Raw genomic sequence first — 15,067 nt, 5'->3', positions numbered from 1 at the left:
TTTTAGTAATAGAAAAGATTAGAACCTCTGAAAAATGTGTATTGCTGTCTTTGTCTCACTGCTCCTGAGATACTCCTGTATTTCCTTTCTTACTTGTCATAGATAATGGGAGAAACCGTATTCCATAAGACCACAAACTGTAATAAAAGCTTGACAGAAGTTCTAACCCTTCTCCATTGTATCCAAAACAAAAATATTGGTCTGAAGCTGTGCATTAATGTAATCGGTCTTAGCAATGTGTGTTAACATTATAAAAAGCTTTTTTTTGTTTGCAAAGTTTGTAGTTATGAATGTGCACAGGGGGAACCTATAATGATTATGCCCTGCTGATTCTCTTCCCTCACTGCATGCAAACCTAGCAGGGTCTGTTTAAAACAATAAACTCCTTGCAATTTCTAATGACATAAAACACCCATAGTGCTAATGATGGGGTTATGGCTGCAGCTCTCAGCCATAACCCTGTATCGTTTTCTTTACTTTGCAATGCTCTACAAGGTAAATATAACCCTAGTGGCTAATTAGCTGCTGGATTGCTTTAATAGGTGACGGAAGAGGGTCCCCTTCCGCCCTCTGGTGCCTCTCTGGGCTCTTGGTAGGGAGCCCAGGATCCAAAATGGTAGTTGTGCCAGCTTGCAATAGAGGTGTTCAGAGACTGGATCATCTTGATCACCTCTATGGTTTAGGAGACTGGAAGCGACAAGCATTCTCGTCACTTCTGGTTAGGGCAAATGTATACACTGACATTTTTTTCAGGAAAGCATGAGATCAGTGTTTTTTTTTTGTTTTGTTTTGTTTTGTTTTTTATCTCATGCTTTCAAGGGTAGAGGAGAAATCAGGGGACAATTTTAAAGCATGTTAGGTATCTATTTACTCCACGGTACATCATCTTTTATATGATACCAAAAAAATTGTGTTATATAATGTGTTTTTTTGCCTTAAAATTAATTAAAGTGTATTTTTTCCCCACAAAATTGCATTTCAAAAACCACTGCACAAATACTGTGTGACATAAAAAATTGCAACGGCCACCATTTTATTCTCTAAGGCCTCTGCTAAAAAAAATATATATATAATGTTTTGGGATTCTAAGTAACTTTCTAGCAAAAAAAAATACAGATTTTTACATGTAAATAAAAAGTGTCATAATAGGCCTGGTCTTCAAGTGGTTAACCTAGGCTAGACTACTTGACAGCAGTTGCTTTTAATTCTTGACAAGATATATGTACTTATTAGCATGTGATTTAGTTATGTTACCATACTCTATTGGTTAAAGGGTCACTAAAGGATTTTTTTTAGCTAAATAGCTTCCTTTACCTTACTGCAGTCCTGGTTTCATGTCCTCATTGTTCGTTTTTGCTTTGATGTTGCTGTAATTCCTCTCTGTTCTGGACACTTTCTGGTTGTCTGTTTCCTGATCACCACAGTACTGGGAGATTTCTCACTGTGGTGACTAATCAAGGAGGTGTGATTACTGTGTGTCAGCACCAATCCAGTTTAGTTTTACAATCCATCACTGCCCTCTATTGGCTCTCTGGCTCTGTACATCAGAGAACCAGGAAACAACAGCAAAAACGAAACTAAACTGCAGGCACATTATATGATTGTTTTTTATCTATTTTTAATCATTTTTAAAAGGAATCAGTTAATTATTATGTCTCTATACCCTGTAAACAGTCATTTCAGCTAAAATGTTTATTTCCTTTAGTGACCCTTTAAGGTAAAGTGTACATTTCGTTAATGTGTTAAGTGTAGGTTACCCTTTATTTTTTTTTTTTATATGTGTGTTTTTAGTGTATGTGTATTTTATAAATTAAAGTCTAAATTTTAAGAAGTCCATCTCAAGTACCTTGTTGATCCTGCTAGTTACCTTTCTTCCTTGTTCTAAACTGACCTCACAAAGCACAGAAGCTGATCTGTTCTTGCATGGTCAGTTTTCAACCTTTGGCTGGCCATTCAGAAGTACGGGATACCGTGCAAACACACAGGATGCCTGTATTGGGTAGTTTGTTCAGGAAAAAAAGTATATATCAAGGGCGCTCAGGACCTAGTAAATAAAGTCTGTTTTGGAAAGGATAGACATCTTTTTACACTTCAGGCCGCACTTCAGAGAGACAAGCGATCTCTAATGATAAACAGAAAAACAAACAAAGTGCAGACATTTTTTAATATCCCTGAGAGGATTAAAAAACACTTACAAGAGAGAGGATGAAAAGGAGCATGTAGTAAGTGTATCCAGGTGATGTTCCAATAGCAGGAAGGTCCCAATATGTAATCCTTCCAGTAGGATCCAGAAAACAACAGTCAGTGGACGCTGCAGGCTCTGGAAACACAATTACGCTGTCTGGGTCAGTGTGGAGTATGGAGCCCGAAAATGACATCAGCGGAAGTGGGGCTAAAACCAGCATGGAACACAAACAGGAAGTGTGTCATCTGAAAGGGACGCGTTTCGGAACTGCTAATTGACGCAGCGTCATTGGCTGAAGACACACTTCCTGTTTGTGTTCCATGCTGGTTTCGTTCCGCTGCCATAGCCCCCGACCAATAACAGCCTGCCTTTGGCGCACATTACCTCCTAATCACAGACTGCCTCAGGAAGAAGATATGCATGGTCAGTTGGTCACATGACATAGCTTTTTAATGTTGTAAAAAGGTCAAAAATAATATTTTTGAACCTAAGCAAAATCCTTTTTGGTGCCTACTTAGTTATAACTGTATTAGAAAGTATTTACAACATTAGATGTTCACAACCAATTTAAGTTTAAAAGGTTTATAAGTCACTGATGTATCATTCTAAAGGAATGTGTATGTTTTCTTGTCAATGCTAAATAGTTTTTCCCTTTGTGTCACCCTACAGAAAACTACTGGAATGCCGTCTCCTTCATCGCACCAAACTCTTTCCTTCATTTCCCTACATTCCAAGGAGAAACCAGCGCTGATATTTCGTTTTACTTTAAGACCTCTGCTCCAGATGGAGTATTTGTAGAAAATAGAGGAAACACAGACTTCATAAAGATAGAATTAAAATGTAAGTATGTTTTTTCTTTTTTTGCGTAATGCGCGTGTGTAGTCTGTTAGCGCTCTTCTTTTTTCCTTAAAATATACGTATGGCCAACACTTATCTTTTTGTTTGGGATATGACATAGAAGGGTAAAATCGCTGTCTGTTTTTGTTTGTGTGTCGTTCCATTGTGTAGATTTTTCTTTATTTTCTGTCATTGAGACACAACCAGCTGAGACAATAGTCACCACAACAGGTGTCCCTATTGGAAGATTTACGCTCACTTCCTTTTCTGGTGACAACTGTCCCATCACTTTCTGTCCCGGTGACAATGGTGACCAGGGCAATTTCTGGGGGTAATTCAACATAACAAGGACACAGACAAAAAAATAAAAAAACTGGCAAGGATTTTAACCTTTCCCTACTCTATTTTAAACTAAAGAAAAAAAATGATACACATACACTTTAACCACTTCAAGACCAAGGCACCCTTTCTGCCAAAGCCAATTTTCAGCTTTCAGCGCTGTCGCACTTTGAATGACCATTGCGCGGTCATCTACACTGTACCCAACACATTTTTTATCTCTACACACCACCAATCACTGCGCTGTGCACACCCAATGGGCACGCAATCGCGGTTTATCATTCTGGACGCCAAATGACGCCCAGTCAGGATAACTGAACCACTGCCGGCCGTCATTTTTCTAAAAAAAAACTTCTGTGAGCAGTAGCGCCCCCAGTCATCACTAAAACATACTGAACCCCATTTGGATCCAGCAATGTGCACAAGAGCCTCAGTAGGCTCCTGCTCTGTCATTCACAGCCAGTGAGCCAATGAAGAGAGAGCAGACTCAGGGCCGAGCCATGCTCCGAGTGTGAATGGACACACAGAGCAGCAGCTTGGGAGCAAGCTGCTTGCTATGAGGGCAGGAGGGAGGGGCCTGGAGCACCTGTGGGAAACCCGAGAAGAGGAAGATTAGGGCTGCTATGTACAAAACCACTACACAGAGCAGGTAAGTATGACATGTTTCATATTTTAAAAAGAAACAAACCTTTAATGTCACTTTAACCACTTGCTTACTGGGCACATATACCCCCCTCCTGCCCAAGTGAAATTTCAGCTTCCGGCACTGCGTCGCTTTAACTGACAATTTTGTGGTCATGCGACGTGGCTCCCAAACAAAATTGACGTCCTTTTTTCCCCACAAATAGAGCTTTCTATTGGTGGTATTTGATCGCCTCTGTGTTTTTTATTTTTTGCGCTATAAACGAAAAAGAGCGCAAATTTTAAAAAAAAAACAATATTTTTTACTTGTTGCTATAATAAATAGCCCAATTTAAAAAAAAAACATATTTGTTTACTCAGTCCTTGTCTGTGTAACCACTGATCGCGGGTGCCTGGAGGACATCGCGGCCGCCAGGCACGCGCATCGGCATCTCAGTGATGCGGCGGGCACGTGCGCGCCCCCAGGTGGCTGGGAGCCGGAGGCCGTATATAGACGGCCTCCCGGGAATTGGGATCCACGCTACGGCCTGCAGCAAGTGGTTAAGCATTTATTGTTTTTCCCTTAATATATTTTGTTAACAAAGTCCATAACTGCTAAGTGTTCTTAAGATTGTCAAAGCTATGATCCCACCCCTTCTCACCTCCTGTGCCTTCCTATTGCTCCGAGAGGCTGCCCACCATAACCACCACAACCAAGTTTAGGAGGTTGTGGTGAGGAGGAGAAGTTAGAGAAAACTTTTTGTAGAAAACTTTTTAGAGAAAAGTTGAGGTTCGATTTTAACTGCAGCTGCATAAGGAACTAAAGATCCTTTTTACCTGTGTTTTTCATGGAAGTTAATCTCTGGCTATCCATTTTTTCCTATCATACGTTTACCTTGGATTATTCAGGTTTGTGATAGGTTTGCTAAAAAATATATGTATTTGCTACATATGTGACATTACTCGGAATGTCATAGTACTCAGAAACTGGGGGAAACAGTTAACCACTATGTAACAAAATGTACTGAATATAATATTCATTATCATATAGTATCCTAAAACAATATAAATATTACAGCTATTGGGGCAGCAAAAAACTGTTCTCTTGTGCCACGGTGGACTTTCTAACTGTGTGGAGTATGGACTGACTGAAGGAAGAGAGTTATTCTGTGTTCCTGATTAGCAGAAACACAAGATCTCTCTCTTCCGCTGTGACAGAACGACAGTCTGCCTTGTTTACATAGGCACACAGCCGTTCTGCCTCTCCAGTAAATGATCGTGGGTGGCTGGCGGCCACAGCGGCCTCCGGACCCGCTGATTAGCTCCTGCGTGCACCCCCCTAGACCCGGAAGACAAAACAACATACAGATATGTGCGGTGGGCAGTCCAAAAGCAGCTTAAGGAGTTCTGTGTATACAGCATATACTTTCATTTTATAGCATGAACATTTTAATAACAATACAAACACTAGTTATATTTGACAATCCAATATGAGCTTAATGGCCCTATTTAATGCACCCTAATGGTTTGATGCCAATTACTTGTTTTTGGGGAAATCACTAAAAATAACTTAGAAATATTATAATTGGAGCATACACTGTAAACCACAAAAGCTATTTGTTTTAAATGTTCTTAATAATAATAATTTAACATGGCAGAGACACGTAATTTAGGACTTAGTTTAAAACAAAGTCAAGTATTCTATATATGTTAATGTTGCATTCTGTGTCATTCTTAACCACTTCCATACAGGGCACTTACGCACCTTCCCGCCCAAGCCAATTTTCAGCTTTCAGCACTGTCGCACTTTGAATGGCAATTGCGCGGTCATGCTACACTGTACCCAAACAAAATTGGTGTCCTTTTTTCCCCACAAATAGAGCTTTCTTTTGGTGGTATTTGATCACCTCTGCGATTTTTTTTTTTTTGCTCAACAATTAAAAAAAGACTGAAAATTTTGAAAAAAATTATGTTTTTATTTTTTTTCTGTTATTTTTTTTGTAAATAAGTAAGTTTTCTCTTTCAATTACGGGCACTGATATGGCGGCACTGATGAGATGGCACTGATGGACATCGATGAGGTAGTACTGACGGGCACAGATAAGGTGGCACTGATTGGCGGCGCTGGTATGCGGCACTGATGGGCACACATAGGCGGCACTGATGGGCACACATGGGCGGCACTCATGGGCGGCACTGATGGGCAATCATGGGCGGCACTGATGGGCACTCATGGGCGGCACTGGGCACTCATAGGCGGCACAGATGGGCACTCATGGGTGGCACTGATGGATACTTATGGGTGGCACAGATGGGCACTGATAGGTGGGCACTGGGCTTGGATGGGCACTGTGGGGTGGCACTGATGGACACTGTGGGGCGGCACATGATTTACCTATGTTGCCAGTCAGTGCCCATTTGTGGGCACTGATTGGCATCTTTTTTATTTTGTAATGCTTTTTTTTCAGACTTTTTTTTTTTTCAGACTTTTTTTTTTTGTTCCCAGACTTTTTTTTTAGTTTGCCCTTCCCTGGTGGTCCAGGGTGGACTTCCCTGGTGGTCAAGTGTGGCGATCTGAGGGGGGGCTGCGCTGATAAACAATCAGCACGAACCCCCCTGTCAGGAGAGCCGCCGATCGGCTCTCCTCTACTCGCGTCTGTCAGATGTGAGTGAGGAAGAGCCATCAACGGCTCTTCCTGTTTACATCGTGATCAGCCGTGGTTGGACACGGCTGATCACGTGGTAAAGAGTCTTTGTGAGAGACTCTTTACCGAGATCAGTGTTGCGGGGTGTCAGACTGACACCCTGCAACAACGATCGCCACGATGCGCGCCCCCGTCATATGACGTCCAGTCAGGATTCTACAACCACTTTGCCGCCGTCAATATGTCATTGGCGGGCGGCAAGTGGTTAAAGCAGGTCTTTACCCAAAAGGGTAAGTTCTACTTGTCTTCCTCCCCCCACTTCTAACATATTTGACACATATTTTTTTGAGGGGGGCAGATACCTGCGATCCAAGCAAAGCTTGGCCACATCCTTCCCGCTTGCAGCCTTTTGGGGCACGTCACAGGTCACAAAATTCTGCATGTGTAGTGGGATGCCAGCTGTGAAGCCCCAAGCAGCCACTGCCAGCCTCCCAATGTAAACATGTTGATGCCTGCACCCGAAGAGGGCCAAAGAGCAGGTGAGGACAGCACTGGATCCTTGGACAGGTAAGTGTCCTATTATTAAAAGTCAGCAGCTACAGTATTTGTAGCTGTTGACTCCTATTTTTTTTATTTTCAGGCTGAAGAACTGATTTAAAGCAGGGGGTTCACCCTAAGAAAAAGTAGGCGTTCCTATCAAGAGGGGAACATGATTGACGGCCAGCTATGGCGCGTCACGCTTCTCTGGAAATAGCCGAAATAGGACTTGGCTCTTCACGGCGCCTGCGCCTAGTCTGTGCGCAGGCGCCGTATAGCGCCGTGAAGAGCCGAGACCTACTCCGGCTATTTTCGGGAATCGTGACGCGCCACAGCCGGCCGTCAATCATCTTCCCTCTTCATAGGAACGCCCATTCCCCGCGGGGAGTCTGAAACTTCACTATGGGATTAAACTGTGAGTACGGCGCAAAAAAAATAAAATAAAGGCATACTGTAGCTCACGCTAGTATGCTGTATTTTATGGTAGAATGTTGTTATTTAGGGTAAACCACCGCTTTAATGTACTTGGCAATGTTTTTCCAAATTTTTTTGTGGCTAATTACAGCTTACTTTAAAACCTCCTTTCACGTTGGGAGGGCTACCTGTCTGCTGGTCACAACTTCCTGGATTCCCTGCATGCTTTGCAGCTTCCCCTCTACTGTTTACACTCAATTTCCAAGGACTACATATCCCATGGTACATTGCTGCCTGCAAGCAGTGATTCTTGTACTGACCCAGTCTCCTGAAACTCCTTCACTCAGCACCTCTGTAGTTCAGAAGGCTGTTTTGAAAACTTCAAGATTGTTCAGATTAACAGAGTAGGTTGGAAATAATTACATTTCAGTTTGGAAACTAATGAATACATTTTATATTTTAGATATGCTTTAAATTCAGACTTTCAAAATACCGTATTTATTGGAATATAGCGCGCTCCCGCGTATAGCGCGCACCCCTAAATTTGCCCAGAAATTCCTGTGAAAAAAAGATTTTTGTACTTACAGTTTGGTGTCTTGCACGGCGTCCATCGGCGGCCTCGTCGGGTCCGGCGTCCGTCTGCGGCTTCGGGTGTCCTCTTCGTCGGGTCTGTCGTCCTTCTGCGGCGTCCTCCTCGCTCGTTTCCCGCTTTCCCGCGCCGAGTTTGAATACTGCGCCGGCATATACCGAGCGCAGTACACTCGCGTATAGTCGGCAATGCTCGCGCTGACGTCCTGGACGTACAGGACGTGAGCACGAGTGTAGCCGAGACTGCCCGACTATACACGAGTGTACTGGGCTCGGTATATGTCGGCGCAATATTCAAACTCGGCGCGGGAAAGCGGGTATCAGCGTATATCGCGCACCCACGATTTTGCCCTGATTTTCAAGGCAAAATAGTGCGCGGTATACGCCGATAAATATGGTAATACAAAACGAAGCAGTGATTGGGTGTTCTGCGAATAGTTTTATAGCTAAACTTATTTTTTTAAAGTGGAACTTAATTTTATAAAGCTGTGCCAAAAAAGGCTAGCTGAGGCAAAGAACTAGTCTCCATTACTGTCTATGCTCTCCCACCCCACAGCTAAAATTTCCCTTATTGTGTCTATATGAAGGCAGCCATCTTGGTAGGTAAAAGTAAGATTTTGCTTCAGCAAGGAGTACTGTAGGCCCGCATAGGCTTATTCACATATCAGAAAGTCCAGGTAATAAGGTTCATTTTTTAGGGTACTGCATAGGCACAATTAACATTTCTAAATGTTCCCTATAATATAGAAAATCTTAATTTTTAGAGTTTAGGTCCGATTTAATATGATGGTGGCATATTATCTTGAGATATTTGTACTTTTAAGGTTAAAACAAAGATAGGTCAAAAGAAAGTTATTTTAGGAAGCATGTCTTCTAAATTGATGCCTGCAGCATTGGCACCTATGTCAGCTCAGCATGGTACCCCCCCCCCCCCCCCTGGAGCTTCGCCCTTGTTAACATCTAAAGAACAGTTGGTGAATATCAAATGTCACACGCCAAGGTTTTTATACACCTCAGTAATCCTGGGATGCAGAATTACTTTTGGGCATCTAACTTTAATGGAATGCTAAAAAGGTTAGCTGGCACACATTGAGCTTTTCAAAGACCTTTTATCGAATCATTTAACTAGATTTTATCTGCTATTATGTATTGTGCCAATATGTATAGTAAAAGCTTATTTCCCTGAAAACTGTAATCATAAGAATGTATTGACCTTTTGCGACAAGCCGGAATCTTATTTCAGCCACAAGAAATGGAAGAAAAACATTGGCATGTACATTAAGAATGACATATACAGCATTGCTGATCTTGTTTTTACAAAATCCCTAAATTATTAGTCTCTGCCACGTTAATTATTTTAGGGTATGTAGCTTTGGTAGTTTACAGTGTGTGCTTTAGCTAAAACTTTTCTAAGTTAGTTTTCAATGATTTCCTCAAAACTAATGAATTACTGTAGTAGCAAACCACTGAGGGGCAGTAAATGGGACAATTAAAATCCTTCTAAAGTCTTTGGAGGTTATTTACTAAAGGCAAATCCACTTTGCACTACAAATGCAAACTACAAGTGCAAAGTGCACTTGAAATTGCACTGAAAGTATACTTGGAAGTGCAGTCACTGTAGATCCGAGGGGGACAATAAAAAACACAGATTGGATAATAGAATCAGCAGGGCTTCCCCTCATTTCTCCTCTCTAAATAGACCACGATAACCAGGGTAGCTCCACCCTTATCACCGTGGTCTAAGTGCGTTCCTCCATCATACGCTGTCCCCATTGCTCTCCTCTCTCCCCCCTCACCCCCTCCTTCCTCCCTGTCACCTCCCTCTGTGTGTCTGTCTCTGGTCCAGCCCCGCCCCCCGCCACTATTGCTTGTAAATTAAATTCATAACATTTTCACTTCCAGCCTCTCTATTAGAGGCTGGCATAGCACACTAGGTCATTAGTTTACAAAACTAGTGCTGTAAATACCTAATATCAGCTGTCTTTAGGCTGGTCACCTGACTCACGGCCGCTTTACAGCTCCGAGACAAGGCTTCTGTGGAGGAGACGAGCGGTCACGTGATCTCCCCAGCTGATGTCAGAGGGAGATCACGGCGACCCTCCCTCAGAAGCCATTCATCAGAGCTGGAAAAAAGCAGAGAGTCACCCTTTTGGGAATCATAAAAAGTTTGTAAATCCATATATATAAAACGATGCCAACCCCTCTATTGGGGGCAGGCATAGTACACTGTGTCACTAGTTTTACAAAATGAGTGCTGCAAATACCTAATATCAGCGGTCTTCAGGCCGGTGACATAACTCGATTTACAAATTCTTTATGATTTCCAAAAGGGTCTGTGAGATTGAATTATTTTGTTTTATTGAAATAGAGGCAGTTCCACATTTGTAACTACATTTTAAACAGTTAATTTAGTTAATTATCACTTACCTGGAAGAAGTACGTTTTTTTGTGAAACGGACGTAGGGCGGAGCGGCGCGCTGTCGTCACCCAAGAAGCTCCAAACGTTCCACCAGTGGACGGGTGTCTATGAATTTGTGTTCCGGCCGGCACATTAGATTTAAGGCGATTTTTAACTGCATTTCTGTAAGTGCATTACTATTTTTTTTTCTTTTTTAATAAATCTTTTTACTCAGTTAATACACTATGTGGAGCTATTATTATTATTTTTACATGGTGGGCATGGTTGCCGGTGGAACCACTTGTGAATGAGACCCAATTGGATCATATACGTCTGAACCACGTGACCAGGAGTGATTACCCTTTTTATGCTGTTTATGATCCCCTGTAATAAGGGATCATGGAGTTCTGGTAAGGAGCCAATCCATAACCTGGTGGAGGACATATCACTGTTTTTTTGGACACGCTTTCAACCTCTATGAAATTTGGCACAAACTACGGGTGTTTGTTTATATATTTGCAAAAATGTATGGACTATATCAACATAGTTTAAAATCTTCTAATATAATTTCACATTTTATTTTTCTTTGTTTTTTATATATGTTTTTTGATTGAGATGTATATAATTTATTCCTTTGTTGGTATTATTATATCACTGCTTATCAGCACTGAGGAGTTTTGATTGTTACACAGTGCCCTCTAGTGGCTATCCAATTCAATTATTTTTGGTGTAATTGTATATAGCATTATATGTCACTCACATTTAAATCACAGCTTTGTGCTTTCTAAAAAAAGTTCTTATGTTTAGAGTCAACGCGATTTATACATTTTCCAATTATCACTTGTGTTCCTTGGAGACAAGGGCCAGCTAAATAAACAGGTTCAGGTTTGTTTCTGGCTAGTTTGAGTAAATAGAAAGCTGTATATTCTGTTTTTCCCTACAAAACACTAGTTAGTGCTTACTGTCAGACAAGGTCTTATAGACATAGAAGAGTGCTCTTTTTTAACTTTGAGTCTTCTCGTATTCATGCTGTTTGCAGTCCAGATGTAGATCCCTTGCCCATGGATTGAATGTGCCCTTACAAATAATTGCTCTGTACACAACTTAAAGGGGTTGTAAAGGTACAATTTTTTTCTCCTAAATAGCTTCCTTTACCTCAGTGCAGTCCTCCTTCACTTACCTTATCCTTCCATTTTTGCTTTTAAATGGCCTTATTTCTTCTGAGAAATCTCACTTCCTGTTCTTCTGTCTATTACTCCACACAGAAATACGAGGCTTTCTCCCTGGTGTGGAGTGTCGTGCTCGCCCCTTGCCTTGAACTACAGGAGAGTCAGGATACTCTCAACGTTGCAGATAGAGAAAGGAGCTATGTGTTAGTGGGCATCCTGACTCTCCTGTAGTTCAAGGGAGGGGGTGAGCACGACACTCCACACCAGGGAGAAAGCCTTGTATTACTGTGTGGAGTTACAGACAGAAGAACAGGAAGTGAGGATTTCTCAGAAGAAATAAGGAAATTAAAAGCAAATTCGAAGGATGAGGTAAGTGAAGGAGGACTGCACTAAGGTAAAGGAAGCCATTTAGAAAAAAAAATGTACCTTTACAACCCCTTTAATTTGGATAAAAAACTGTTAAGTTTCAGTGCTCTGGGATAGTTAGGCCGCGTACACACAGTCGGTCCAAACCGATGAAAACAGACTGAAGGACTTTTTCATCGGTCCAAACCGATCGTGTGTGGGCCCCATCGGTCAGTTATCCTTCGGTCAAAAATTTTAGAACTTGCTTTAAAATTGAACCGATGGACGCCTAACCAATAGGTCAAAACCGATGGTTAGTACGCAAAAGCATCGGTTAAAAACTTGCGCATGCTCAGAATCAAGTCGACGCATGCTTGGAAGCATTGAACTTCATTTTTCTCTGCACGTGGTTGTGTTTTACGTCACCGCGTTGGACTCGATCGTTTTTTTAACTGATGGTGTGTAGGCACATCAGACCATCAGTCAGCTTCATCGGTTAACCGATGACAACGGTCCTCCGGACCGTTCTCATCGGTTGGACTGATCGTGTGTACATGGCTTTAAACATTCATGTGACACATCAGATCTTTGGCTAATTTGCAGTCTCCCAGTTTTTCTTTCAAGCCATGTTTCATAGTTCAAAATCAGAGAAACCTTATGTAATCAATTTTTATTCATAGAGGCTCTGACAAGGCCAATCACACACAATCAAGATAAAGGAATTTAAAAAAAGTCAATTTTTTACCTGGCTGAGGAGCCTCCAACTCTAGGTGCAATCACCAGCTCTTCATACTAGTTCTGGAACAGTAAAATACTCAGGAAGTAAGCAGAATGTAAAGCAAATAAAACATTTATATGTGTATTTTGTAGAATAAGTGATGTGCGTTGCAATGGGTCAGACTCAAACACTAAAACATCAATATGCACATTTATGGAAATGAGAAAGATAAAATGTGGAAATTGCTTAGCTGTGGATAAAAGATTGCCCAAACTGCCATCAGCCCCACGTCTGTTCTAGCAATTGGCTATGATAACCACCGACACATACTGTATTCTTCAGTATTCTCAGTATGAGGTTGCTTGATATTTGGGCACTACCTCTTACAGGAAGCAGGTGTTTCATGCTCTTAACTAATTACAACTGATAATTAAACTTTTAACCTTACAAAGCAAATAATGTAGCATAAGAAATGAGGAAAATGGCTTAATCAAGGAAACTTAATTATATGATGTCAAATTTGTATATAATATGATAATGTAGTTAATTTCCGTTTGTTTTTTTCTCTTTTTTAACCATGGTTATTGCCCCTTATTGGTAATGATAGTTTAGTTTGAAACTAGCAAGATCTCTTGTTAACCGTTTCAATACCATTATAATATAACATATAGGCTCTGTATACACGACAGAATTCAGCCAGAAACTCGATGGGAGACGTATTCTGCCGAGAAAACCGGTCGTGTGTACACTTTTCGCCGAGGAAACTGACGAGGATCTCGTCGGGCCAAAAAGAGAACATGTTCAACTATTTCCTCGTTAGTCAATGGGAAAAGTTGGCTCGCCGAGATCCTCGTCGGCTTCACAAGGATCTCGACGAGCAAAACGATGTGTTTTGCCCGTCGAGTTTCTCGGACGTGTGTACGGGGCCATAGAAATTATTTGAAATATGCCAGTCACAGATGCCATACAATATATTTTATTCTTAAAAGTCAACTGCAGACTTATAGCCCAATACTGTCCAGTGATCTTTTGTTCCCGCATGGACTGTTTTAAACGAAAAGTGGGAGCTCAGTTCTGCTAAGTCTCTGATGATAAAGTCATTGAATCTGTATAACTCTAGATCCCTATGTGTGCACTAAACTCTTTGTTCTTTCATTTGGTATCTTGTATGGATTTTAGAAGTAGGGCAGTGAAATAGTGGGAAACTTATGCAAGCAGAGACAAGGCTTTATTTAGCGTATTATGGTATTTCTCAGTGTGGTTACAAGGTAAGAAAAAATACAGCAAAACCTTGAATTGCGAGCATAATTCATTCCAGGAAGCATGCTTGTAATCCAAAGCACTTATATAAACACTTAAGCACTTATAGCAAAGCGAATTTCCCCCTAAGAAATAATGGAAGCTCAAATAATTTGTTCCACAATCATTTATTCTTTAGTCCTTCCATTTATATTCCATATAAAAAGATTGTTGCAATGTGATAGGTTGTGTAACCATAAAATGTCCTTTCCCAAATGGCAGCCTCCACAAGGGGATTAGAAGCAAAATCCGGCAGGAGCTACAGAGTGTAAAAGAGAAGAGAGACACCTCTAAAACCTCGTACACACGATCGGATATCTGATGGAATCTAATCCGATGGATTTTTTCGTCGGATATCTGATGAAGCTGACTTTCATCAGTCTTGCCTACACACCATCAGTCAAAAATCCGACCGTGCCAAAACGCTGTGACGTAAAACACTACGACGTGCTGAAAAAAATGAAGTTCAATGCTTCCGAGCATGCGTGGACTTGATTCTAAGCATGCGTGGATTTTTGACCGATGGACTTCCACACAGCCGATCGTTTTTTTATCCATAGGAAAAATTGAAAACATGTTCTATTTTTTTTCACCGATGGAAAACAAAGCGATGGCGCCCACACACGATCAATTTGTCTAATGAAAACAGTCCATAGGTCTGTTTTCATCAGACAAACCGATAGTTTGTACAGGTTTTAAGTGTAACAATATGGTTACATTTATTGAAGGTTCAACATTTAGCAACTCACATGGTTGATTATTAAAACAGGCACATCTAATGTATGCAGGCATCCGGGGGGAGGCTGTCCACATAGACCAGGGGTGTCCAAACGTTTTTCAAAGAGGGCCAGATTTGATGAAGTGAACATGCGTGAGGGCCGACAATTTTGCTGACATTCTTTGAGTGTGTTTGCCCGAGCAACTAATACACTGCCCAACAAGAATTCTCTTACCTTTGTGGCTGTGTGTGGT

General features: G+C 41.4%; 1 protein-coding gene across 1 annotated transcript in view; it reads left to right on the top strand.

Annotated features, from left to right (window-relative positions):
• The window catches only part of CNTNAP2 (contactin associated protein 2), a 2,128,298-nt gene that overhangs the window by 1,938,446 nt on the left and 174,785 nt on the right, over positions 1 to 15,067 (top strand). The window contains exon 16 of the mRNA XM_040353157.1: positions 2,855 to 3,025. Within this exon, the coding sequence (XP_040209091.1) occupies positions 2,855 to 3,025 (171 nt within the window). The remainder of the gene's footprint in view (positions 1 to 2,854; positions 3,026 to 15,067) is intronic.

Source organism: Rana temporaria, chromosome 5 (assembly GCF_905171775.1).
Source record: "Rana temporaria chromosome 5, aRanTem1.1, whole genome shotgun sequence".
In the NCBI taxonomy this organism is placed as follows: Eukaryota; Metazoa; Chordata; class Amphibia; order Anura; family Ranidae; genus Rana; species Rana temporaria.
The sequence above is the reverse complement of the archived record's forward strand: the minus strand, read 5'-3'. Positions and strand labels throughout refer to the sequence as shown.